Source organism: Maylandia zebra, linkage group LG6 (assembly GCF_041146795.1).
Source record: "Maylandia zebra isolate NMK-2024a linkage group LG6, Mzebra_GT3a, whole genome shotgun sequence".
NCBI lineage: Eukaryota > Metazoa > Chordata > Actinopteri > Cichliformes > Cichlidae > Maylandia > Maylandia zebra.
The window spans coordinates 33,648,757-33,674,863 of NC_135172.1; the positions used below are offsets into that span (position 1 = coordinate 33,648,757).

Below are 26,107 nucleotides of genomic sequence, written 5' to 3' on the forward strand. Positions count from 1 at the left end.
GTCTTCTAATGGCTATTTTAGCAGGTTAATGCACATTATAAAGCTCTTATAATTTGAGACTATTTTCTTCTAAATGACAATTACTTTAGTGCACTAAAATGTACTTAACAGGTTTCACAGACCATTGTGAATGTGCTGCACAATGCCGTCATGTACCAAATGTCTCTGAGGAATGTTTCCAGCAACTTGTTCAATCTAAAACACTAAAAAAATTAGCAAATGTGTACCTGACATAGTGGTTAAAATGAGTATTTTCTGTAATCGCACAGGTTCTCACTAGACTTTTTGTAGAGCCTAGCAGGTTACTTATTAATGCTTTGCACTTCGACTGAAAGAAGGGGGTCTTACATTCCTGCTAATAATAAAACCAAGTGCCAATTTTTGCTGACAATAGTCTGGCTTTGGTGGAAATGCATGAATCCGGTTCTAGCTCAGGCACCAGATTCACATGGGTGGAAAAGAGGCATCGGACGGTCACTATTTGTAAAGTGCTGCATCGATACATATCATTTTACTAAACACAACAATTCAACTCCATCTTTTTAAAAGTTCAGGATGAGGACTAAAGTTAAAATAAATGTTATTTTAGGTGACATGAAAACCGAACAGTCGTTGCTGGTAATGTAACACCGGAAACAAATGAATACACACCAACAGGAGGAAGTGATGCCTCATTATTTAGTCAACAGAGTACTGGAGTTCTTCTGTTGCACACAGTTTATTTAACAATATGGTATATAAGTAAGAAATGAGTCTTTTACCAGTTTATACAGTGATTTCATTTGCTCTTCCTTATATCTATAGTATTTTGCTTAACTTGATTTACAATAGGAGAAAAAGTAAATCCCCCTAATTCAAGTTTTTTTTTGTGAGAGGAATGAGGGTTGATGACATTTAGTTCTCCTCCAGGTGAATCTCAAATGTGCCCTTCATCCCCTGATAGCACACAACTTAGTGTAAAATTTGGAGAACTGGGCAGCATCAGAGACATTGCCTACAAACAACCACTGCTCATTCCACCTCAGCTTAGGGGGCTGGTCTCTTTCTCACAATCTCTTTACACTTTACAACATTTGTATGACAAAAAGTATGACAAATTCTTTTTAATGTCAAAGCAACAACTTTCTACACCTGCAAGACGTTTCCAAATTCCAGGCCACTGAGTTGTAGGCTGCAGTCCTTATTGGTGAACCAATCAGCTGTATATCTCTTAAGCCGCGTGTCCACCCAAAAGTACCCGGAAGTCGTAGTCACAGAAATTTTTGTTTCCAAGGAAATAAAAAATGTTTAAAGGGCCCGTGAAAATTAAGCAAAAGAAAAAAATTTAAAGAAAAATCCGCTGACATAATAAAAAGAGACGGCTGCTTTTACACCCTGGAGTTGGTGGTAAAGACGGGTACTCCAATCAGAAATGTTCAGCGCTTCAAAACCACCCAAAGCAGGGACCTTTTTGGTGGGGGGTTAAATAATTACCCCAAACGTAACTGAAAGTATGGTCCCTAGTCCCTGGTAAAAGTTCCTGTGGTGGAAACGCGGCTTTAGTGACGGTGAGGGTTTGTGTCAGTGTCTTCATGTGCTCCTGCATACATGCCTGTTTACACAAACTGCTGCAGGCCATTTCCTACTTTAATACAAATAAGTGCTCTTCATACACACAAAAAGAATGGGAGCGGTCATTGTCCCTGAACGCATCTTCTTGCAGTAATAGTACAACACTAGATTACAATTGCCAGGAATGACAGCTTGTGAAGATAACAAAAACCTGGCCCAATTCAGAGACAAAATATTTTACAGTTTCCAAAAAAAGAAAAAAAAAGAAAAAAAAGAAAAAAAAATTCTCAAAAAGGTACAAAATAAAGATATGAATAATATAATGCAACTTTACATTTTTGTAAAAAAAAAAAAAAAAAAAAAAAAAAAAAAAAGAAGAAAAAAGAAAGAAAGGCATGAACCCATAAACAAACAACCCCCCCAAAAAACAAGAAATCAAACAAACAAAAATTTTTTTTAAAAATGAGTACTGAACACATTTGGTCTCAACCAAAAAAATATATTCTTTGTGACTTTAATTTCATTTTAAGAAGCAACTTGCAAATCCCTCAACATCCCAAGGAAGAAATACCTACCATTTAGGGTTAGGAAACAATTACATTACCTAAAGGTTTTGAATTTTTTATTTTTTATTTTAAATGAACCAAATTTTCTTGTTTTGTTGCAACGTTTGAAACTTTTTACATGTCAGTACAAAAACCGTTGTCAGCCTTACAAAGAACAAACAAAGCCCTCTAACGGAATAAAGAGTTTGAGGGAAAACGAGGAAGAGGAGTGGGAGGACAGGTCCGTGGGAGTGACAATATGTTCTTTAGTTCCCAGCAGAAATGCTACAATCCCTCCACAAACTTCTCCAGAGTGTCCCCTGTAGCATCTCCTACCATCCCCAAGTCATTGCTCAGCCCTCCTCTGTTGGGCGTATTAAGCTGCGGTAGCATGGCGCTTTGTTCTGGTGTCCCCAAGTGTCCTTGCTCCATCGACTGCAGTGGGCCCCCAAGCCCTGTGTGGGGTGAACCCGAGTGGGGTGGGTGCTGAGGTGAGGGTTGGGGCTGGTTCTGGACCTGCGGCGAAGGACTGGAATGTGGGGGCTGCTGCGAGGGTGGACAAGGGGACTGGACTGGTGCTGGGGAGCGGACCTGGTTGCTGAGGGCGTTGGCTAAAGCAGGTTGGCTGGGGAGGTGGGCTCCGCCTTGAGTCTGCCCAGCCAGGAGGTGGGTTTGAGGGCTCATGGGGCTTGGTTGGCCAGGGGAGCCCATCTGCTGCTTTAGGACAGCCTGCTGCTGGGGAAGTTGCTGCTGCTGCTGAAGCAGTCGTTGATGCAGTAAATTTTGGGTCGAGTCCATCCCCATGCCAGACTGGGCCATCTGAGCCATTGGTGGGAGCTGACCCATGGGGCCCCCAGGTGCCCCTGCCTGCATTTGCATTTGCTGCTGTTGTTGCTGTTGCATTCGGAGCTGGGAGTAGGTGGGTGTTGTACCCTGCGACTGAGCAGCAAACTGACCCGGGTGGCTCTGTGGTAACACTCCCTGCTGTTGCTGCTGCTGCTGCTGCTGTTGTTGCTGCTGCAATAAGAGTTGCCTGCGGAAAATCTCCTGGATCTGGGGGTTTGCATTGTGCGCGGTGTTCAGCTGCCCTTGAGTCCCTAATGCAGCCATGCCCTGCACTTGAGGCTGCTGTGGTTGCTGTGGTGGCATCCCCGTCCTTTGCACTGCCCCTCCAGACATAGCCATATTCTGCATTGCTGGCATGCCAGGCTGCTGTTGTTGGCCTGCTTGTTGCTGCTGTTGCGGTTGTTGCTGCTGCGGCTGGTTGGCATGGTACTTGGCTGTTCGCTGTTTAATGAACGCAGCCATTAGCTGAGGGTTTGATTTGAGGATGTTTAGAACTTGCTGCTGCTGCTGGGGTGAGCTGGGAGACTTTAGGGTGCGGAGGAGGTCCTGCAGAGCATTTGGAGGTATAGCTCCAGCTCTCTGGGGAGTCTGTGGCCGGGCACCGGGCTGCTGTGGTATCAGCATCCTCTGGCTTTGCTGGGGTTGCTGCCCTGGTGGCATCATGGCTCGCTGCATGGTCATGGGCTGCTGTGGGGACTGGCCTGGAACAAGACCTGGTTGTTGAGTTTGACCTGGCTGGATGGGGCCTGAAGCTCCACCCCACTGTCCAGTGGCCATACCAGGTTGCATGACTGGTGGTCCCCGGGGCCCAGGCACCATCTGCATTGCTGGCTGCATTGGTGCCGTCATGCGCTGTTGTGGCTGCTGGGGATTCATGGGCAAACCATTCACATTGACACGGTAGTTCCGCTGGTTCTGCTGGGCCTGCGCCATCATTTCGATGCGCTGTGCCATCTTGACTGCAGCGATGGGAGGTGGCTGCTGAGATAGCTGCTGTGATGGTTGGGGGGGCTGAGGGAGAGGGGACTGCTGCTGGTGTAGAGGGGAGGCCTGGGGCCCAGGTTTGCCCTGAGACACCGGTGCCTGAGCTTGGGCAGTGCGAGGTGCATTGGAGAAAGACGGCGACATGACGCCTGCTGAGTTGGGGGTCTGCGGCTGGTTGGAAAGAGGCTGCTGGGGTGTTTGGGGAGTGCTGGGCTGAGTGTGGGAAGTGGGAGTGCTAGGGGCAGCTGATGGCGGTGGGGATGGTAGCGGCATGGTTCTGCATTGCATGGTGGCCATTCTTCTCCTCATCAACTGGGCCTGCTGGAGCCTGTGCTGCAGCTGCTGCTGGCGAAGCTTGTGCTTGATGTTCAGGCAGAACGGGACAGGACACTTGTTCTCCTGGCAGTGCTTTGCGTGATAACAGCATAAAGCAATAAGCTGCTTACATACAGGACAGCCACCGTTGGTTTTGCGTTTGCAACCCTTGGTGTGCTGTACCACTCGCTTCATCTTCTGGCAGGACGGCAGAGAGCAGTTGGCATTGCGACACTGACAAGCATGGACCAGCGACTGAATGCACCGTTGAATACTTAAACGCCGGCTCTCCTGTGGGCTCTTGGAGGCCTCCCCACTCTGGCTGTTGTTATCATCATCCAGGCCAAGACCCCACTTGACCATCTGGTGCTCATGGCCCTTTGTGTTGTAGCAATTAATGCAAAGATCAAAGTCCTAAGAGGGAAAAAAGAAGAAAAGGGGACATAGTAATTAAAGTCCAACCAAAGATGGTAAACTAAAAAGTTTACTCAGTTCATGTACATCATTCCACGTATCTGACAGATTTCCACTTCCAATCATCCTTTTTTTCCTCTCTCCCTAGTTCCAAACTGACACAAAATAATCGAGTGTAAAAACAACAGTGCAGTGGAAACTAACCTCGCACACAGTGCAATGGTAGCGTGTCTCCACGTGGTGCTTGCACTCGTTACAAGTATAGACAAAACGATCCTGTCCCTGGTTGTGCAGTTCAACGAGCATGCACATGGTGCTCCACTTGCACCTCCTGAGGGAGCTGAACTCCCAGTGCTTGTCCCTTGCCAGAGTCAGGAAGGCATCACGGCCATCCATCAGGTCACAGGAGAGCAATGGGTCGGGGTCCACGATGGGCGGCAAAGTGTTGACCATGGGCCCAGAATGAAGGTGAATCACGAAGAACACCTTAAGCAAAGGAGAGGGGGGAAAAAATCAAAATAAAGTATGACTTACTTTCGTTATTCGGACTGTTTCCCACTAGTTAACCTTTTGATCACATCCATAAAATTATTGTTCATCACCTCCCAATTTTCACTACCACAAAAAAAAAAACAAGAAACAAGTCTGACCTCTTTATGCTTCTCCATGGTGGCGTACAACTTCTGAGACAAATCATTAGCTACATTTGGCATCCCAGGCTTCTTCTTATTGGCTCGGCTCACGCTGCTCTTGTTTTTATTGGTCTTCTTGTTGTTCTTCTTCTTAGCGTTTTTACTGTCACTTGGTGTTCCCTAAAAAATATATTAAAGAAAACATGTTATGTATGAATTATTCCATCATTATATATTCTCACTGTTTCCAGTGCTAAAACTTAGCACAGAGTGCACAAATTTTCACAGTTCATTAGTTACTCTCTGCCTTGGTTTGATGTCACCTTAATCTCATTAAATTCCACTGAAATTATTTTGATTCAAATATTTTTAATGTTTAATGTTTTATATGTTTAAGGTAGTAGTACATAAAAATACATTTTTTAATTCTTTAAACTCCTTATATCGAATCATTCACCTGCAATGGAAAGACAAAGATAGTAACACAATACAAGATAGTGGAGTTTCTGGTGCTCTACTACATCAAACCTTCATATAATAATCATACCTCTGGAGTTTCAGAGGCAGCTGTGTTCTCCTCCTTCTTCCGCTCTTCTTCCTCCTGCTCCAGCTCCTTGATGCTCTCTTCAAGCACATTAGGCCAGAAGTCACCTTCAAAGTAAGGCAGCTCATTGGCGCTGGTCAGTCGGTCTTCAGTTGCCTGTTTGAAGATATCCTGAGAGACGGATGGAAAACACTGGGTTAATCCCAACAACAGCTAGTGAGACATCTGATTAATATAACAAAGACCTCAGTAGTCAATAACATTATCATCTGCCCTTTACAATTTGGTCACTTTAGCTTTTATGTGGTAATAATTAGAGATGGACCGATCCGATATTACGTATCGGTCCGATACTGACGTAAATTACTGGATCGGATATCGGAGAGAAATAAAAAATGTAACCCGATCCATTAAATATCAAAAAAGCACCTCACAAAACTTGCAACATGGCGTAACTCGGCTCATAACCGTAGCACGTCGCAGCAGTATGCATCACGTGATAGAGCGGCTGTGTGTATTTGTAGCCTTGCTACCAAGCCAGCATTTCATCTCAGAGGAAGTTATCCCCGGGAGAAGTAAAGCAAGTGTGTAAGTTCATCTCTGAATGTTTGTAAAGCATTCCCGCGTTAAGCTTAACAACCGATATATGGAGCGACTGCCTCTCTCCCTCTCCTGCTGCTACTTCAATCGTGAAACTGATCAATGATCAGCTGATCGGCTATTTTGTCGCGAGTCCGTCTCTCTTCTTTGTTTTTGGCCCACTTTGCACCAGAAAGAAGAAACCAGCGGCTGAACAACAGCAGCACGTTTAACCTTGATAAGCTGTTGTTAGAATTTATTTATTATTACTTTCTACACCAGGATCTTTTTCTACGCAGCTGACAGCTGGTAACTGTGCAGGGGCAGATCTAGCAAAGTTTAGCCAGGGGGGGCCGATAGGGCATTAACAGGGAAAAGGGGGCACAAAGACATACTTTTCTTTCTTATTCTCATTTAAAATGTCTAGCTTTTAATAAATAATTATCCGAATCTTACACCCAAAGTTTTAATCTGATGTAAAATGTATAGAAGTCCATTACTGTATATAGTAACTATTAAGTCTAATATACCCTAGTAAGCTATAGTACTTTTTCCTTTGGGAAGATACCATCTGTGCAGTCTGCAATTTTGTAGAAGAAAGATGTTGAATCTAGTTAATTATTCTTGAAAAATAATTTCTGGGCATTTTTTTCACACTGCATCAAATTGAAGTTGATTACGTCAATTAAGCATCATGAGGTGGGGAGTGGTTCCTTATTATTATTATTATTTTTGCTGGGAGTTTTAGAACTCTATTACTTAGGTTGCTTACTCTTTAAAATACCAGAATAGGGAGGATGGAGTAGGTTTAAGTTTAATAGATTGATCAGTGTTGCTGAACTATAAAATATTTTGGGTGCAGTGTATTTTTTGCATACAGGTATAACAGAATAGCTTTAGTGTTTTCGTTTTTTTTTTTGTTGTTTATTTTAAACTTGAGTATGAACTTATACAAAAAGCAGCTATATATATCTATCTATCTATCTATATATCTATATCTATCTATCTATATCTATATCTATATATCTATATCTATATCTATATATCTATATATCTATATCTATCTATATCTATATCTATCTATATCTATCTATATCTATATCTATCTATATCTATCTATATATCTATCTATATCTATCTATATCTATCTATATCTATATCTATATCTATATATATATATATATATATATATATATATATATATATATATATCTCTGACATCTCTAGTAATAATATGCAGTCCTTCATTCTGCCTTGTTACCTTGTAGTCATGCAGGATCCTCTCAGCAAAAGCCTTGTCCAACATCTTCCTGTACCACTCCTGCAGTCTTTTAGGCTTGGGGATCTTCTGGTCAGGAGGATGGCAGTGAAAGATATAGTCGTCACCTTCACTGGGAGGACATGCCCAGATGTGGGCCTGGGCATATCTGTGAACACACGTGAACAGTAAGTCAGGCCAAAGAGAAAGTGATGACGTTACCCCGAGACCTGGATCTACTGAGGCTTCTGCCAGTTGTGCAAGTCGTCAGGAAGAACAGACAAAGAATAGAGTGAGCCTTACCCAAGTTTCTTGACATATTCTAGATAGCCAATAAGGATCTCATGGTAAACGGCTGTTCGTAGAATCCGAGGTCTGAAGAAGTGAATACTGTCAAGGTATGATATGTAGACCCGTCTGCAAAGGTTAAAAAGAAAGAAGACAAGTTAAATCTTACGTGAACCACAGAAAACCGCAAAGAAAAGTTAATATTATTTATTGCTGTGTGACATAATTGAATGCACAGACCTAGTGTTGGGGAATGGGCACTCAGAGCCATACTCCTGTACGTGCATGCCGAAGAAGCACACGTCTACACCATCAATTTCCTCAAATGCGAAAAGTGCTTTGGTTCTATAAGGAAAGGCCTCTGGCATTTCACCTGTATCTACAAACCTGTTGAAACCAACAAAAGGAAATATTAAAATGTATAGCCATGAAAATATGACTTGAATCGTCCCACTGTGTTCTTCACATCTGCTAAAATCAGTGACAGACGTGGAAAGCCAGTAGCTTTCAGCAGATGTGAAGAACACAATGGGACGATTCAAGTCAAGTTGCCTTTAGTCAATAAAAAGCTAAAAGCCTTAAATCATTTAACTTTAAGATAACAGGCTCTTGGAGTAGGGACTCCTCCCTGCAAAGATAGGACACGCATTGTTGACTTTGATCCCATGGTGAATCTAACAACACCGTAAGGCCTCCTAGGAGGGTGTGCACGACATCTCATCAAACAGGCATGTTTCACAATTACGCTGAGTGGGTGTAAAATCTTTATAGAGGACATTGCATTCTTTATGGCAATTAAAATAAGCTAGGGAAAAACACAAGCCTTGCCAGCTTATCTACAAATTAAGGAGGTTTGGCTACCCTCACCCAAACTGTTGACTCTTTGGTTGTTCATTTATTTGACTAAGGCAACCCTAGTAGACAAGTACAAAATATGTTACTTTCAATGGAAAACATTGTTTTTAAAATTCTAATATCCAAACATCCTATCCCACTTTCTCCTCTGTTAATGATGGTCTTACCTAGCTTTCATGCCTGGTTTAATCTCCACCGTTTTATCAGAGCTTGCCACCACTCGTACAAACACTTCCCCAGCCTCTGGGTGGTTTTGTCGCTTCAAGTATTTATTCACACGGTCCTCTATGTACGTTCCCAGTCGTGTTGCTTGCAGCCCTACAACAGACAAGCACAAGGCAGAAGTTTGAAAAGGGTCAAATCTGTTTCCTGAAGCAGGAGCTTCATTTTTCCAGGAAAAAGTACACAACCTGCAGCATGGAGAGAACAACAACATTAGGACACTATCGATGGTCTATGTTAGACTATAAAACTTCAGATCACCAATATGTCACTAACATATTCCATCAAAGTCAGATATGGTCCTCCAGGCCTAAACTGATAATTAAACTACAAGGCTAACACCACACTGAGATGTATGCAGACCATGGGCACATGGAGGAAGTCTTAGCTTGTTAAGACAAATCTTCAATAATCTGCTGACATTCTGAAAAATCCACAAATAAATAGCCGTGAAAGATGAACCAAAGACTTCACATCTGAAACAGGAAGGAGTACTAACTTCTTGCTGAGAACTTGTTTTCCTTTCGTGTTTTTCCACTTTTCTTCAAACAGTTGTCACAGATAAATCTGAGGAAAAAACAACATATCATACAGAGGGAGGTTAAACACACTGTTAGCGGAAATACAAATTTGCAAAAATGTACAAAAAGCAATGGCGGTCAAAATTCTCACCCAGATGGCCAAATGACCTCGTAGTGTAAGACGCATATTTGGTGCATCTTCCGTCCACAATCTTTACATTCAACAAACCTTAAAAAAAGAAAACATACAAAAAAATCGTTAATATTCATCATCATCAGTGGGGCTGTAGCTTATTCCAGCTGTCACGGGGCACAAGGTGGGCTTAACGCTGGACACATCACTAGTCTGTTGCAGGGAATCACAAAGAGATGGAAAACCGTTTGTGGATTCTCATCGACAGCTAATTCTGAATCACCACTTTCACATCCCCAACGAACCCAACACATATCTTTGGACTTTGGGAGGAAGCCAGAGTACAGAGAGAGAACCCTCTGTGTGGAGTTAGCATGGGATGCTTTCACTTTTCAAATTTAAAACCAAAGAAAATGCAAATACAAAAAAAGAAACGCACACAAAATTTAACAGAACTAAAATATCACTCAGTTCTCACACATCGTTACAAAATACACACTATTCCAGTCGTGTTTCCCCGTGGTTATCATTTGTATGAATGTTGATATCTTTACTGCTCGGGCAGCAAGCAACAGAGATCGTCATTCACGTCAATGTTCCTCCAGTCGTTACGCTCGTGCAAGCCAGCCAATACAAGAGCGCCTTTGTGGGAGGTTTAGCATAACATTTGTGCAACATATCTAAAAATCACAGTGACCAATCTAAAAGACAGCTACTTTATGACCTGTGCTCTCTAATCCAAGCCCTCACTAGAAAGAGAGAACTTCGACATCAAGTTACACTCAGCAGGTGGTGCTGCTGAGCTGCCCTTGGGCTTCACTGAAACCAAAGAGATTGATCAGAGAGAAAATATGCAGACTGTGCAGAAAAAAAACACACCAAAACAAAGCCAGATGTGGGTGGCAGGGGAAAAAACTGTTTAAAGATGTGATCAGCAACACATGAACAGAAAAAGGCATCAGAGATTAACTCTGGGAAAAGAAGCAAAGACCGACCATTCTGAGTTCCTTTCACTGAAGGGTGTGTGGTTTGTGTTGACTTACGGTTCAGGGTCGAGGACATCGTTCTTCTTCCGCTCAAACTGGTCTTTCGATATCCTCCTAAAGTGTGGGCAAAACGACCAGAAAAAGTTAACCAAGTAATACAGTGACTATAAAATAGTAGATAAATAACACAGATATTGAATAGTAAAATCTTTTTTCAAGCAATGTGTTCACATTAAGATGGTTTTAAAGTTAGAGATGTCAATATTTCAGTGGATGTTCGCATCTTAACTATGAAGCAATTCTGCTGAAACAAATTGTTAACTTCACTTTTTTTAAATTTTGAGAACAAAAATATTATGATTTTGGATTGCAGTTGTTTTCTGTGGTTTGACCAAGGTGTGTGCAACAAACTGGATGTATCCAAACAGGAAATATTGGAGTCTGGAAACATCATGTGGGATTACACTGTGCCGATTCCCAAGTTGGAAACACTGAACATCAGACAAAATTTCCCTCTTATGCATGTCTGGTACAGATTTCAACCATGAAGCAAAATCTTGATGTTGATTTAGTTTCTGTATTTTAAGAGACATTTTAAGGGATTGTTTTTCTATTAGAATGAATTTAGTGTTGTAGGATTTTAAAGATCTGCAGAAGCCAGTGTTTTACTTACGTCTGTGGTTGTGCAGGATCATCTCCTAACGTCACATTATCCCCCTGGATCTCATTGAAACATTTTTCACAGAAATGATACCTGCAAGAAAAAACCCCCCAAACAAACACAAATTCAGCACGTTAAAAATGATAAAGATACCAGGATACAAGATTATCGTTGTATTCAAATGTGAGTCATATTGCAAAAGTTGATGTTACGCTATAGGATTGAGTGTGCCCAGGCAAATTGTACAAAATAACACTAGATTTTTATATAGAGCGGGGATTCCCTGAACTCCTATTGAGAGTGTAAATGGACTGCGCTGCAGGAGTCTCATGCCGTGCTGCTGCGCTGCTCAAAAACGCTGCAGTTCCACAGTTTATACAGGAGGGGGTGCAAGGTACACTGTGTAAAGCAATGTGCTGAATTCTACTGAGAAGAGAAGTCAATGATGGGGAAGGCAGCTTGTGGCCTAAACTAAAGCGTTATATTTTCAGTCATCACGCAACACAGGGGGCAGCGACAATGAATTCACATAGTCCCCTTGACAGATGCCGAGAGAAAAAAAACAATTAACACATGGCTTGTTTTTCTTTTTGTCTGATGGTCATTTGGGTGTTTCTTCTAATGTATGACGCTGGAACCTAACAGTTAATAAATGCGAGCAAAACCATTTTGAAGTCTCATACTGTGCCAGGACTTGAAGGCAGAGCCATTAAAACCGTAACTGGTATGACAGCGATCCCACTACAGCTACAGATGAGCAGAACCCGGGCTCACAGGGGATGCGCAACAGTTCAAATAGCTGCAATTTTGGTCCATCAAAACTGTGCATGCAAATGTGCAATGCAAATGAGATTCCTCGGTGAGATTAAGCATGTGCTCACCCAACATTTGTTTTTTGACCTAGTTGAACAAAACACACACTTTAAGTACATTTATTCATAAAAAGGTACCTGTTCTGGTAACTGTAGTATGTGCCTCCAGTAGGTATGGTGCAGAGCTGCTTGCCATAACAACAGAGGGTTTGAGGGGAGAACTCGTACTGTAAACACAAGTGAGACAACAAGAAAGGTCAAGAATTTCCAAATAAAACTGTTCAAGAAAAAAGTGAGTCTGAAGATTAGAATTTAGAGTTTGGGCTTTGGTTTGGAAAATCTTTGCCAAATTTCAGTGAGAACTCAAAATGTGGGCAGGTAAAACTTGGGCTCATCCTAATGAAACATTAATTTAAACCGAGAGCAGAAGCAGAGTTTAACACTACATTTATAATATAAACAATATCCAAACAGTTATTTATAGAAGACAAAGAATATTATCCTGAAATAAAACTGCAGGCATTCAATAATCTATTGTCCACCCACTCGATCTCACCTTTCTCCCACAGCAGTAGCCCAGGCCCTGCATGACAGGGTCAATCTCGGACTCAAACACCTCAGCCAGCTTAGAGCAGTACTTGTAGACACGGGATGTTTTGCGGTTGTAGAGCCAGGCGTTGTTGAACATCAGCCAGACATCATCCACATATTGCCAGGGCTCCTGGTACTGGCCTGTGTCAAGCTTGCGCTTTATTGTGGACAAGTCTATTGGATTCTTCACAATGTCAAAGTAATCCTAAAGAGAGAAGAAAGAGGAAAGTTTTACACGATTAAGAGTTAAGATGGTGCATCTCAATTATCTGTTCACACCAGAAGTACAAGCAACACTTTGAAACACCTACAAGTGCTGCTGTGTTTAAGCAGCCAGCTGTTGTTTGCTACATACCGGGATACCCAAGAGCATAGGGTCTACTGGTTGTCTAAAGGGCAGGGACTCGGGGTCCTGCCTGTACAGACTCTCCAGAGTTGGCATCAGAGCCTGGCGCAACTCCTCGGGTTTAAAAACTGAAAAATATACAATGGAAAGCCAAGGTAAGGGGAAATTTTGGGTAAAGGTGAAGAGAAAAAAAAGGACACAAAAATGTTTCTATATTGTACGTTTAGTTACTTGACACTACCCCCATTTTTTGCCTGTAAGGGAAAACTACTTCTTTCCAAATTATAACCAATAGCATAACAATTTTTCCCCCACTGTACCAGAGTTCTACAATTTCATTTACATTTCCCAGCACTTCTGCTCTTTGTAGGTTTCTATATTACAAAGTTTATTATTAAAGTTCAAAGTATCGCAAAAGTATCTGGACATAATTCTGTCAGCGCAACTAATGATGGTATTTTGACTTTATCATTGTATACATTAACAGCAATAACTAAAACCCTCCCTGATTACTGAGGAAACCTCAGTCAGAGTTTACGCAGAGTTTTTCATTCCCTGGCCCTAGACTCACTTTTCCGCCGTGACTGAGATGGGGATGAGGTGGTTGTGCTGTTAGCTCCACCCTCTTCCTCTTCTTTGGGTTCCGTCTTAATTTCCAGCTTCTTCTCCTCCACCTCCATGGGCTCCGGCTTTTCCTCTGGCTCTTCCTTCTTGGCCAACATTGAAGCAGACTCATCTTCAGTCTATAAACATATAGGTAAAAGACATTTCATACCACAGTCATGTAAACAATAGAAATAGCCATCTACTCATGACAGTAATACTCTTTAGAATAATGATTTTCTTGTTTATAACCTCATGAGCTCAATTATTTGTGAATCCCTTGACTTTGTTATTCTAAGTTGACCAAATGCTTTATATGGCATTTTTTAATGCTGACAGCCAAGGACAGCTCACTAGCTTCAACCAGCCAATGGTGTAGGCGGCATGTTGTTTTCTTCACAAAAAAAAGTGAATCCAAATCAGGTCGTGATCTAATGAACAACTATCAGATAAGGTGTCTCTTAATTAAGATTAATTAAAATTATAAGCATAAATAAGTTATAGTTTAGGTTTTTACTCATTTTAAATTGCAGTCACAGCTCACCTCCATCTTGGGCTCAGTTTTTCCACCAGCAGCCTCAAATTCCTGTTGATCATGGTGCGTCTCCGTTTTGACCTCTTGGGTAGGCAGGTCTGCTCCAACATGCTGCGAGTGCAGGTCGGCGCTGGCGGCTGAGGCTGGTGTGGGCACCCGATTATCCAGACTGGCTCCTGGCTGAGACAGCTGAAACACAAAAGAGGGAAAAAAGGACAGGGAAGGACAGGGGCAAAGAGGGAGAAAAAATACAGTCATGTGTTTGCAACAACTTTTTTTTGTTTGTTTTGTTTTGCATGCAGGGCTCTGAGGCTATGACACGAATGCACACCTCCCCGTATACATATCATTGCTCCCTTACGATGAGAGGTGTAATATTCCCATTGTGATTGGGGGGGCTTACAAACAGTGGTGAAAATGAAGTTATTAGATAGAAAAGGTGGATGTGGATGGGATGGTTTGGTACATGGCAGGCAGAGGGATGGGAGTTTGCACGGGAGGGAGGAGGGAGTCAAAAGTGGAGGGCATGCGAAGAGACTCAGTCTCACCGGCGTGGTAGGGGGCTGAGGTGGGGGCTGCGTCTGTGCTGCTGCAGGGAGCTCCGTCTGGGGTTGGGACTGGGTGGGGCAGGGCGGGGTGGCACCCTGGGCTGGGGCTGGGGCAGGGAGGGTGGGGGTAGAGCTGCGGCTCGAGGGCTGGGGGAGCGGCAGGTTAGTGGCCCCCCCAGCCGTAGAGGCAGAGGAGGCAGCAGGCGGAGGCGTGGAGTGCAAGGGGGTTTGGGAAGAGGCTAGCTGTGGGCCCAGCGAGGGGCCAAGTGCATTCATGGGGATGTTAGCACTCTGCTGCTGTTGCTGCTGCTGGAGAGAAGGACACACAAAGAGCAGGCAGACACACACACACACACAACAAGCAGAAAAACATACAGTCATAAGGTCAAACAGACAAACACAACATAGCACACAATTTGGGGTTTAGAAAGCACCTTGTGATTGGTAAAAACAATTTAAGAGTAATTAGTGTGTTGTATGAATGGTGAAGTAATTTGAGTTTAGTTCTTCAGCAACTAGTTGCAATTAGGCGAACTCTGAACAACTGTACCAAAATCAGCCAATCCAAAACCATTATGCGGCTCAGGTAACTACAGCGCCACCTCATTCGTGTCTCACCTGAGTGACAGCAGCCTGTGCCTGTGGCTGACCCATGCCTGGCACCACTGTGACATTCATCGCACCCGTTGCAGCAGCTGGAGCAGATCCTGGAGGAAACTGGTTCTGAGGCAAAAACTGACCCTGGTTGGCAGTCTGACCCACCATGTTTCCTCCACTGTGTCCAGTCATCATGCCCTGGGCCTGGGGCATCCTAGAGGGAGACATTCCCATCTACGAGGCAGGAAAGAAGATATTACTAGGTGCAGTAATCTTATTTGTACACCTAAGTTAGCTTATGCATTACTTGAGAGCGTGTAACTGGGTGCCAGCTCATGTTACACGCCTGCCCCATGTGTGGGTGTGATTTTTGTGGCCCGCGGTCTGCCCCCTTACCGCTGGGACTGAGTTTATGTTCATCTGTTGAGGGTGATTCATGGGTGAGGCAGCACGGGGTCCCATTGTTGCTTGAGACATCTGGGCATTGGGTAGAGTCATGTGGTTGAACTGGTTGATTCCTGTACAGAGGAGTAAATCAGACACTTTAGAAATTGGCACAACAAATAGGAATAAAGAAATATGCCCCAAAGCCAAGCTGGTAGAGAGAACTGTTTTCCTGATTAAGTTCAATTGTAACTTCCCCATTCTTCTTCTTGCCTCTCTTGTATGCAGCTCATTATTTCCTGTACCATACATTTTATGCAGTGTTAATAAGCATGTCTGGCTATCCTGTCTATTCTACCAGTTGTTTTATTTCACTTTTTGTGCACTCTGAAACTCCCATATGTATTATTAAAAATGTACCTTGTGAAGCCTGCATGCGACTCATGATCTGATTTGGCATGTTGGGAAGAGGAATAGGTCCATCTGCAAAAACAAAACAAACTTGTACAGTTAAAAGAAAACAACAATAACAATTAAAAATAAATACATTGCAACATCAGAGACAGATGCTGCTGTTGATAGGCTGCTCACTGAGCTCAGCTCATATATCCATTTTCAATTTTAGACTGGGGGGAAACGACCTTTTGAAAGTGATTAGACCTGTTAAGGCACATATATAATAGGTAGGGCTGTGCGATATGACCAAAATCTCATATCCCGATATAAAACATCTATCGTCCGATAACGATATAAATCACAAAAATTAACATTTTCTGTAAATTCTGTGAATCTCTGGTAGCTGAAGTGTTTCCAGCTGAGCGTCGTGTAGCTGGAGTCGAGTGTTTTACCGATGCATGAAACTACACATTTTTAGACATAAGTTGTAACGGCCGCCGTTTTCTTTGGGAGTATTTATTACATGGCGTGCTGCGGGGAAAAGCCTGTTCTAACGTTTGAGTCTAAGGTTTTGGTTTTTTTTAAGCACCTGACGGCTCTTTTTTGCTTCTCATCCGTAAATACTCTGCATACTCTTTCACGCGTTTCAGTTTATTTTGAAAAGTCTCAACAGGATCTTGAGCTTTATTGTGAAAGGTATGTGGAAAATAAACAAGCGGACACGTGATGATTTTACCGTCGTTGTTGCTAACGACAACAACGCATAAAAACAGGTGCTTGTCCATCCGTAGTGTGGTTATATTAAATATAAGAGAAAAAGAGAACTTTAAGAAATGAATATAGCCACTACAGTGACCATCAAAAAGATGAAAAAATATTGCTGTAAACAGTTTATTTTGCAACACCACGAAACAAACAATAGCGTAAAATGAAACGATAGACGTTTTTATATCGTCATCCGATATATATCGTTATATCGAACAGCCCTAATAATAGGGCAATATGGATAAAGCCTCTGGGCATACAAACATGACTAAAAGTACAATTTATAATTCTGCCATAAGCCTTTCAAATTGAGAGGGCTGTACAGGTGAACCACTGGTATTTTTATATAACCATAACTGGGTAATTAAATCAATTTGAAAACAATGTGATTTTACCCAAAACACGTTCATATAATCTTACACTTACTCTGTGGTCGTGGGCCCAAGGCATTGGGCTGGGCTAGGACTGGTTGCTGGGTTCCCTGGGCAGCCATAGGTGCCTGGTTGATGATCTGTTTCTGAAGCCTTGAACGCCTCTTCTCCTCCAACTCTTTTTGGATTTTGTATATTTTCTCAGCCAAAAAGTGATAGTACTCGTCCTAAAAGGAAGAAGGTTGGAGGGATGAAGAAAGGCAATATGAAACACTGAGGGAAAAGGCATGTTCTGTGAAATTTTGAACTATGGTAAAAGCCTTTGAAAAGCGTTTGATGTTGAATGTGTCAAGTTGAGCAATTCAAGTCAGTCAATTCAACAACCTGATGCGGTTTTTCAGGATACTTACCCGGCTGTTAGCTGACTCATACATATCACCTTCCACCTTTCTGGCGTAGGCCACTAAGTTCTCCATTCGTCTGTCCTTCAAAGCTGCCGGATCAGGGGTAGGGAATATGGCTTGTACTCTGTTGCAGGAAAGCACAAGATAAGCAAATAGAACTTCTGATAACTTCTACTTAATTTCAAACCATTGCCTTAAATATCCAGCCTTTCAAACAAAATCAAAAGGTGCCTAACAGGTAAGATCTCTCCAGCTGAGGTATACACTTACAGTTTGTGTACGAGGTGATTGCGCAAGTCCTGAGTGACATGCTCATGCCAGGCTTTCCTGGAGCCTGTGGCAGAGACAGGTGCTGCTGTGGGTAGGCTGCTCATTGAGCCCACAGCTGACCCATCTGACAGCAGCTGACTGCAGGTGCAAATGAAGAAAATTTAGAAATCCCACATCCATGGATATCTATTCCTGTAGTTACTCAATTTAAAAATATATAATTTAAAAAGAAACCTTAAAAAAAAAAACCCAAACAAACAGGCCAACAAGTATTTTTAATAAATGAATGTAATTATTCTTATTATACTTGACAGAGACTGACTTGTTAGTGTTGAGTGTGTTGGGAAGGGAGTCTGTGTGCAGGTTTGTCTGTTCTGAAGTGGGCACACCCATTGCTGCATTTCCAAGAGCCATCTGGTTACCTGTGAATACAGAATACAGTGAGCAAACGGCACTCCCTTGATTTAAAAATCAAACTCAGTGAATAAAATATGGGTATGAACTGTCATTTTTAAGCATAAAAAATTAATTTACCAAGTGCACTGATGGGTCTCATCTGCTGTGGAAGTTGTTGTTGAGCCTGGGTGTTCGGTGCACCTGCTGTCTGTCCTGCGCCTGGAGCCTGCTGGGTTGGAGCCTGTCCAGTGGCCTGACTGCTGTAGGGCAGCCCAAGTGCCGCATAAGCTCTCTGCATTGAGCTGGGGTCTATGGGGGCTGAGGTACTAATGGTGGGAGTACTAGGCTGGCCCACGCCTACAGAGGACATGGAGTTCTGGAGGCCTGTATTCGGGGAGCTTAGCATGGCTGGGGAGGGATATCAAAAAGTCAGCCCACAACATCCACATGACATCATATTGTTTTATATTGGTAACAACCTGCAAACTGTCTCTACACTAATACTGCAACAAGTTAAGTCTGTACACAAAATGCACATGTGAATACTACTAGCCATTTTTTTGAATATAGAAATAATTCAAATGCAGTCATCATTTTAAAAAGAATACTTCAACAGATAAAAACAAAAACACACATACATCTGCATGCTTTGACTTCGGGCAAGATTAAGTCACAACACGGCAGCATGATACAATCAGAACATTAGTGTAAGGCTAAATGCTTTATAAAGCCAGGGACTGAATAAATCTATAAATCCCTTTAAGGGGAAGAGTGTTCACATATTTTTCCGGGTTCAGGTGTTGGTTGGGCTAAAAGACCAAATCTCTTAGTATGCGCAAAGACTCAAATCAAATGAGGCAGAACAAAGAAAAACTACACCGTTTGCATTGGCAGGAGCACAAGCCCCAACATCATGTTTTTTAACATTTAAGCCAAACTGGGGAAGACTAAGACTAAAATGCTTTAAGTGTTGAAATATGAGGTGCCAAAATAAAATAAAATAAATCCAAGTAATCTAGGCAGAAGAATGAGATGATAGGACCTAAAATACAGCAAACCAGCCAGATGATAGCAGGTACATGAGAGAATCAACACTAAACAGGAACAACAGAAGCTTCCAGTATGTGTTGGAAAGAGCATCAAACTCAGCTCTGTTCTGGTAGAGAGAAGAAGTAAATAACCCAACAGCCAATTGCTCTGTCGGACTCCATGAGCACACGCTCTCTGCATCCTCTCTCACCCTCGATCACACTGCTATACCTCCTGTGTGTCAGATTACAAGCCCAGCAGGACCACACTCTTATTCGCCGAGTGCTTTTAGTCATCACAGAGAAGCAAAGGCCTAGAAATAAATAGCCTGACTGACTCTGAATGCCAAGATATACATAATTCCAACACACACATTCCTGACTTTCGAAAGCGAGCCTTTCTAAAAACTACTACTGTGACCATTACAGCTCAATATACCAATCCTGTAATGACTGAGATACAAATTGAGGCCGTTGACAGAAAGCTCACCAGGTTTCAATATCTTGCTTACCAAAAGCAATCTCTGAAAACAATTTCAGCCTAGTTTTTGATTTCTGCAGATATAAGTGTCCTGACAATGCTTAGGTGATGGTGGGCCAGAGATCGCTATTTAGCTACTTACGCTGTTGGGTGCGCTTGTCGCTGGCATTCTTCAGCGGCAGGCAGACGGGACAGTCGTGTCGAGTGCAATTTTTCCAGTGGGAGATGATCTGTCTGGACGACGCACAGTGAGCCACTGCAAGAAGAGAAGACGAGAGAGGAACAAGGTTGAAAACTGTGATACCATCTGTCATATTTGGTCACATCCAACCTGACTAACTTGAACTCATTATGGTTGTTGCATTTATTCCAGTAAGACAACATTAAATTAAATTTCATTTTATTCCACACTAGTCAACCTGTAACCAACATCGCTTCTTTCCTCCTCCTTTTTTATGTTTACCAAGAATCCCCAGCTGCAGTTTTTACTTCATCTGAATAACATCTATCACAGACAAGGCACTTGTGGTAGATTACATCACTTCAAAAGACCCAGGTTGAACAATTCAGACTGGACGTTCTTGATGGATCATTCATTTAACATATGATTCACAGTTGTTACTGGGTTCTGTAATGTACTGGCTAATTGCACATCTAACCTCAAGCTTGCCTCTTTTGGGAAAGTTTTTTTTTCTTCCTCAAACTGCATAACAACTGGTCATAAGAAAATTCTACACAGAACACTAACACACAAAAACTTGTTTACACTCTTGTTTACTTGTCCTCTGAGAAAAAAGAAGAAAATCACAACATACTGACACAGTAAATGAGAGACACTCGAGAACAGTCCAAGAAGTTAGCTCACCATTTCAGCCCACTGCAGTAATTTTCCCTCTTGAAAGGCTGCTGGTTGAGCCTAGTGGAGAGGGGACCTACACTGCATTTGCTAATGGGAAACTGAACAAACCGGGGTACTTCATTTCATCTCTGGCCAGGCTAATGTAGTAGGAGCTAATCTGACAAGAAATCACAACCTGGCGCTTGCTTGCTCCTTGGCACTAAGTAAATGCTGGTCCACATTAAACTGCTACATGGATTCAAGGGCTAGGCAGAAATTAACATAATTATGTTTTATTATTTTTGTAAGAAAGCCAAAAGAGCTGGCGAAGACTCAAAGTACTGCTATCATACTGGTATCTTTTTATAAATTCAGTATGCAAAGAAAGGCTCTCATATTTAAGTCCACTGCCAATCCAAGCACGACTCGAACTGCTCACACTATAGACTCTGGGGTTTCTCACTCGAGAATAAATGGAGCCAACAGACTTCAGATAAATCTATAACGTTAGTGATAACTGTGTGTCGGGGAACAAAATCTCACTACACAGTTATTTCAGTGGTGCTGAGAGGCAAGGATCCAACCCAAAAGGAAATGAGCTGGTATGGAGAGAGCAGACACAGACTCCTTTACACTTAACACACCTTGGCCCCTTGAGTGTTTGGCTTGCAACTGAACTTGAGCATTCAAGCCCAAAAGCTGTGCAAAGGGCACAGAGCCAAATTTAAATGAGAGTAGCTTTGGGGGAATTTTTCATGGTAGGAATGCTGGGGCCGACACAGAAAGGAGCAGACAGAAACAAACAAGGAAAAATTCACCAACAGAGTGAAATCAACTTTTGGAAGGAGCAGGAGCAGACTTGGTCACAAACAACGATACGTGTGGGAGTTCCCCTTGTGCAAAGTCTGGTTAAGATAAATAGACCTGCAGCAACAATCAAACTTGCATATGATAAAAATGGACATAAATTGGACTTAAATATATCATAACTAATATATCATCTATGAATAACAAAAAACAAACAAACAAACCACACAATAGAGATGTATGAAAATACTTATGAAGATATATTGAGTTAGGAGGTGTTGTTACTGTTTGTTCCCCTGTGTTGCAAACTTGCAAAATTGATAAAGCTGACACGTCCATTAGTTTACCTCAAATAACCTAATCACAAAATATACATTTCAAACATATACAGAACAAAGAGGAAGAAAACCTAACCTGTAGGCGATTGTAGAATTTTTAAAATTCTAAAGTACCTGAGGCAAAGGGGGACAGGGTTGAGAAGCTCAATTTTATGTTCATGATCCAACAAATAACCCCACAAGCTGCATGTCTTTGGACAGTGGGAGGAAGCCGGAGTACCCGGAGGGAACCCACGCAAACACGGGGAGAACATGCAAATTCCACACAGAAAGACCCCGGCCTGATGTTGGAATTGAACTCAGGACCTTCTTGCTGTGCGGCAACAGTGCTAACCACCATGCCACTGTGCTACCTTGTGGGGATAGGTTAATTGGATAATCCAAATTGTCACTAGGTGTGAATGTGCGAGTGAATGAGAGCGCGAATGGTTGTCTGTCCCTGTGTGTTGGCCCTGCGACAGACTGGCGACCTGTCCAGGGTGTACCCCGCCTCTCGCTCTATGACAGCTGGGATAGGCTCCAGCGCCCCCCGCGACCCTGAAAAGGATAAGCGGAAGCGAATGGATGGATGGATGGATCCAACAAATAGAGAGGACAAAAATCAAAACATCAAGTTCAGTGTCTCTCTTTAAAAATGATGGAGAGGCATGAACCATAAAACCTTTGGGTGTCTCTAGAAGCACACTAGCTTCAGAAACCATGAGATGCATGAAGGCAGGAATTTCTGAATTTCTAAATTTGGACAAAACAAGAACGGCTTTGGTAACCAAAAACCCACTTCTACTGTTCCATTCACCTTTCAGCACAACAATAACCCAAAGCATACTGCCAAGATGCAACTGGAGTAGCTTTGGGACAATTCTGTGAGTGTTCTTAGTTTAACTGCCAAGATCAAGGTGCACAGAGCTTGTGGAAACTTGGCCAAGAAGGATGTTCAAAGAAGCAGTTCCTACCAAAGGGGCTCCTACATGGAGATTTATACATCTGAAAATGTTTGTGAATGAAATCCGATTTTAAATCTATTCCATGAATCTAATCGCTGTTTCAGGATGATGACAGAAAGGCATACTTCTACCAAAAATAGCAACACAGATGGCCACAATACGAGAATAAATGAAAAGAAAGCTGCTGCTAAAAAAAACGTTATCATGCTCAAATGTCAGCAGTTTTCTTCTTGAGGCAGTTACTGATCAGGTTTGTGTGTAAAATAAGTAGAATTATCACTGTGTTTGTGTGTTCTCCCCGGGTACTCTGGCTTCCTCCCACAGTCCAAAGACATGCAATTTGTGAGGTTAGGTTAATTAATGATTCTAAATTGCCCATATGTGTGAATGTGAGTGTGAATCATCTGTCTCTATGCGTTAGCCCTGTGACAAATTGGCGACCCGCCCAGGCTGTACCCTGTCTCTCGCCCTATGACAGCTGGAATAGGCTCCAGCCCTCCCTGCGACCCTGATAAGGATAAGAGAAAGCACGGTGATCTGTCCAATCTATTCAAGAAACTATTTTTCCTTCAGAAATGGTAACACAGCAACTGAATCTGCAAATTCAGCTGTCAACACAACGCAACCTGAATTAAATAAACCTTAGATTCAGTTACCAATATTGGATCTTAGCAAAGAAATCTCACCCAGTGCAGATTCTTTCCCTGGGGAAAGTCCAGTCTATGTAGCTCAAATTCCTGTGGCTTAAAAAAGTGATGTTATGATGTTTTAATTTCTAGCTTGTATGTTGTTTTGTCATTTGTTTTACTACTCTTATGGGTAGGAGGGGTAAAAACAAGTTAATACTAAATAGACACAGTTATAGATAAAATAGACCATGTTTTTTGTTGTTAAGGGCAGTAGAGGCCTTAAAAAATGCAAAATAAACAAATAAAATAAAAAAATTTTTGTTAAAAGCAGCTTGAATAAAAAGCTGCGGGTGTTTACTAAGAGCTAAGCTATTTGTGTTCTGACCCTTTAATGTCTCAATCAGTGTAAAAAGGGGTCGACTTCCATGAACTGTCCATCTGGAAATTATCGTTCATTTCCTTCACTTCATTTCAAATGCTTCTACTCACCCTGGCAGGATTTGCCAGCCTGGCAGTGCGTCATGTGATTAAGGACGTTCTTCATAGTGCGGCAGTGAGGCAGGGCGCAGGCCCTCACTTCCCCATTAGCCTGTTCTCGTCGCTGGCATTTATGTGCGTGGAGCAGCAGGACCAGCTGCTGCTGGATCAGCTTGCGCTTCTCAGGGTCGGCTGTGGGGCCTGCCGAAGGCACTGCCACACCTCCGCCGCCAGCCAGCGGGAGCATCGCTGCCTGCTGCTGAGGCGGCTGCTGCTGGAGCTGCTGCACGGACAAAACAGGCAGATAAATGTCAAAGTTGTGATAAGTTATCAGCAATTCAACAGTGTGACTCAGAAATGGTGCCAAAAAGGAGATAATTTATTTGTAAATGGTATTTATAAAGAAAAACAAGAAAAATAAATGTTTTGTGTACAGTAATATCTGAATATGTCTAAAAAGTACTGACCATGTTTGGCACGCTAGTAACAGCAGCTCCTTTGAGCTCATTAGGGAAGGGTGGCAGGCTGTTGGCAAGGGCAGACTTGTTCTGGAGCTGCTGCTGAGGGTTTAGCTGCTGGCCAGGTCCTGTAGCTCCCTGACCATAGGACTGCGCCCCAAACGGACCATTACTACCCAGGCCCATCTGAAAATACGGACAAATGACCAATAAGTCAGCACAGTAATTGAGCAGTGTTGTTAGCTGCGGAGGGGGGGGGGGGGACGACCCCAAAACAAAACTGCTTATAGTCCAGAATCCTGAAGGAACAGACTCAGATTGATTAAAGCATTCACAAGTTTAAAACATTTGATATAATGTGGTTAAATGTTTACCTGAGGGATTATGTTAGTTCCTCATTTACAGCCTTAACATGTCAAAAAAAGGTTCTGCCTCAATTTTAATGCCAATTTGTCATTACAAGACCCCCTCTGCCAAGACAAGCACTTGCGTAGCTGTGCCAGGATAATTGTGCCTGGTCCTGTTCTAAGCAGCACAGTGATGCTCTGGCATCCTGTCAACTCAGCATGACACAAGCTATTGCCAGGAAAGACTTCTTGACTACTGAGTCATTTTTCCTCCTGCTCCCTTCTTTACTTAAGCTAGTTAGTAGACATGGCACAACTGAAAACTTTACTAACAATGCAGCAATTAACATGAGTCACCAGAAAAATGCTCTTCTACTCTGGCTTTTTTCTTTAATTAGCCATTTCAACAGGTAGTTAATCATAAATTGTGTTCTCAAGATCCTTTTGGGTTGTAGGAGAAATTGTTACTAAGTTTTATTAAGAAAAGCTTGTATAATAACAAATCTGCACAAATTGTCAGGAACACAATTTATCTTAAGAGATTATGACCCAGTTTCGCAGTCTTACATATGCGACTCTTATCACATATGTGGGTGGGGGTTGTACACCTGTTATTTAAACTGGAGGTGTTCCTGTCAACTAATTTCCCTCAACAACTAAAACAAAACAATGCCACAGTCTAAAGGGCATGGTTAAGCACCATTTGAAATTGGAAATGTGTGGCATCAAACACAATTTCACATCAGTGTGCCCAATGGCAGCTTGTGTTAATGCCAACATATTTCACCTGCAGGTTAACATCCACACACCCTTGGAGAAGGTGGTTACGTGCCACTTTAACTCCGCAAACAGTCATTCCTCTTCCAAGTTTGCACAGGTTTTTAAGCACAGACAGTATAAAAGATGGACACTGCCGCTCTGACGCCACCTATTGGTTTTGGACTCTACAGTCTCAACTTTTGATGTGATACGGCATATTTGTTTTTCAAGCCTAAATGTACCATATATCATACAACAAGCCATAACTTTAATCAGATGAACCATTAAAAATTCTCCAAGCGCTAGTGATAGCACCAGCTTCCTATTTGGGACAACCATCCAACAATGCAGCCAACTCCACTATCTAAGCATTTGAATTGTACAAAAAGTTCAGCTGACTCAGAGCCGTTAAGAGGAAGAAAATCCTTCATAGATGCCAAAACTTAGCTTGTACCAGACTGTAAATACACTTTTTTAATGCTGTAATATTGTGCATTTTAACATAGGAGTCTAAGGGGGATACCTTGCTTTTGGAGCCAGTCGCAAATGGTTACAAGAGAAACTGCAGTTTTTGACACTTCCATACTGCCATTATTTTACGCTCCAGAGATTGCTCTGTGGTTTTTAAGATTGTCTCACATTCCTTGTT

The 26,107-nt window shown here is 42.4% G+C and overlaps 1 protein-coding gene across 4 annotated transcripts in view; it reads right to left on the bottom strand.

The window, feature by feature from the left end:
- Positions 1 to 671: 671 nt before the first annotated feature.
- Positions 672 to 26,107, bottom strand: part of crebbpa (CREB binding lysine acetyltransferase a) — a 49,524-nt gene continuing 24,088 nt past the window's right edge. The window contains exons 3-31 of one of the 4 annotated variants that reach the window (XM_076885098.1): positions 24,362 to 24,538; positions 23,907 to 24,174; positions 20,004 to 20,117; positions 18,491 to 18,760; positions 18,279 to 18,378; positions 17,957 to 18,094; positions 17,693 to 17,810; positions 17,338 to 17,509; positions 16,171 to 16,233; positions 15,763 to 15,884; positions 15,388 to 15,600; positions 14,770 to 15,078; positions 14,231 to 14,410; positions 13,655 to 13,826; positions 13,093 to 13,211; positions 12,703 to 12,942; positions 12,285 to 12,373; positions 11,347 to 11,427; positions 10,731 to 10,787; positions 9,706 to 9,783; positions 9,533 to 9,600; positions 8,979 to 9,129; positions 8,197 to 8,343; positions 7,972 to 8,085; positions 7,672 to 7,837; positions 5,835 to 6,002; positions 5,306 to 5,467; positions 4,860 to 5,141; positions 672 to 4,655 (exon numbers count right to left, since the gene is read on the bottom strand). In XM_076885098.1, the coding sequence (XP_076741213.1) occupies positions 2,382 to 4,655; positions 4,860 to 5,141; positions 5,306 to 5,467; positions 5,835 to 6,002; positions 7,672 to 7,837; positions 7,972 to 8,085; positions 8,197 to 8,343; positions 8,979 to 9,129; positions 9,533 to 9,600; positions 9,706 to 9,783; positions 10,731 to 10,787; positions 11,347 to 11,427; positions 12,285 to 12,373; positions 12,703 to 12,942; positions 13,093 to 13,211; positions 13,655 to 13,826; positions 14,231 to 14,410; positions 14,770 to 15,078; positions 15,388 to 15,600; positions 15,763 to 15,884; positions 16,171 to 16,233; positions 17,338 to 17,509; positions 17,693 to 17,810; positions 17,957 to 18,094; positions 18,279 to 18,378; positions 18,491 to 18,760; positions 20,004 to 20,117; positions 23,907 to 24,174; positions 24,362 to 24,538 (6,612 nt within the window). In that variant the 3' untranslated portion in view covers positions 672 to 2,381. Of the gene's footprint in view, positions 4,656 to 4,859; positions 5,142 to 5,305; positions 5,468 to 5,834; positions 6,003 to 7,671; positions 7,838 to 7,971; positions 8,086 to 8,196; positions 8,344 to 8,978; positions 9,130 to 9,532; positions 9,601 to 9,705; positions 9,784 to 10,730; positions 10,788 to 11,346; positions 11,428 to 12,284; positions 12,374 to 12,702; positions 12,943 to 13,092; positions 13,212 to 13,654; positions 13,827 to 14,230; positions 14,411 to 14,769; positions 15,079 to 15,387; positions 15,601 to 15,762; positions 15,885 to 16,170; positions 16,234 to 17,337; positions 17,510 to 17,692; positions 17,811 to 17,956; positions 18,095 to 18,278; positions 18,379 to 18,490; positions 18,761 to 20,003; positions 20,118 to 23,906; positions 24,178 to 24,361; positions 24,539 to 26,107 lie in introns of all 4 variants that reach the window. The other 3 variants (XM_076885097.1, XM_076885096.1, XM_004539119.5) reach the window with 3 other exon arrangements.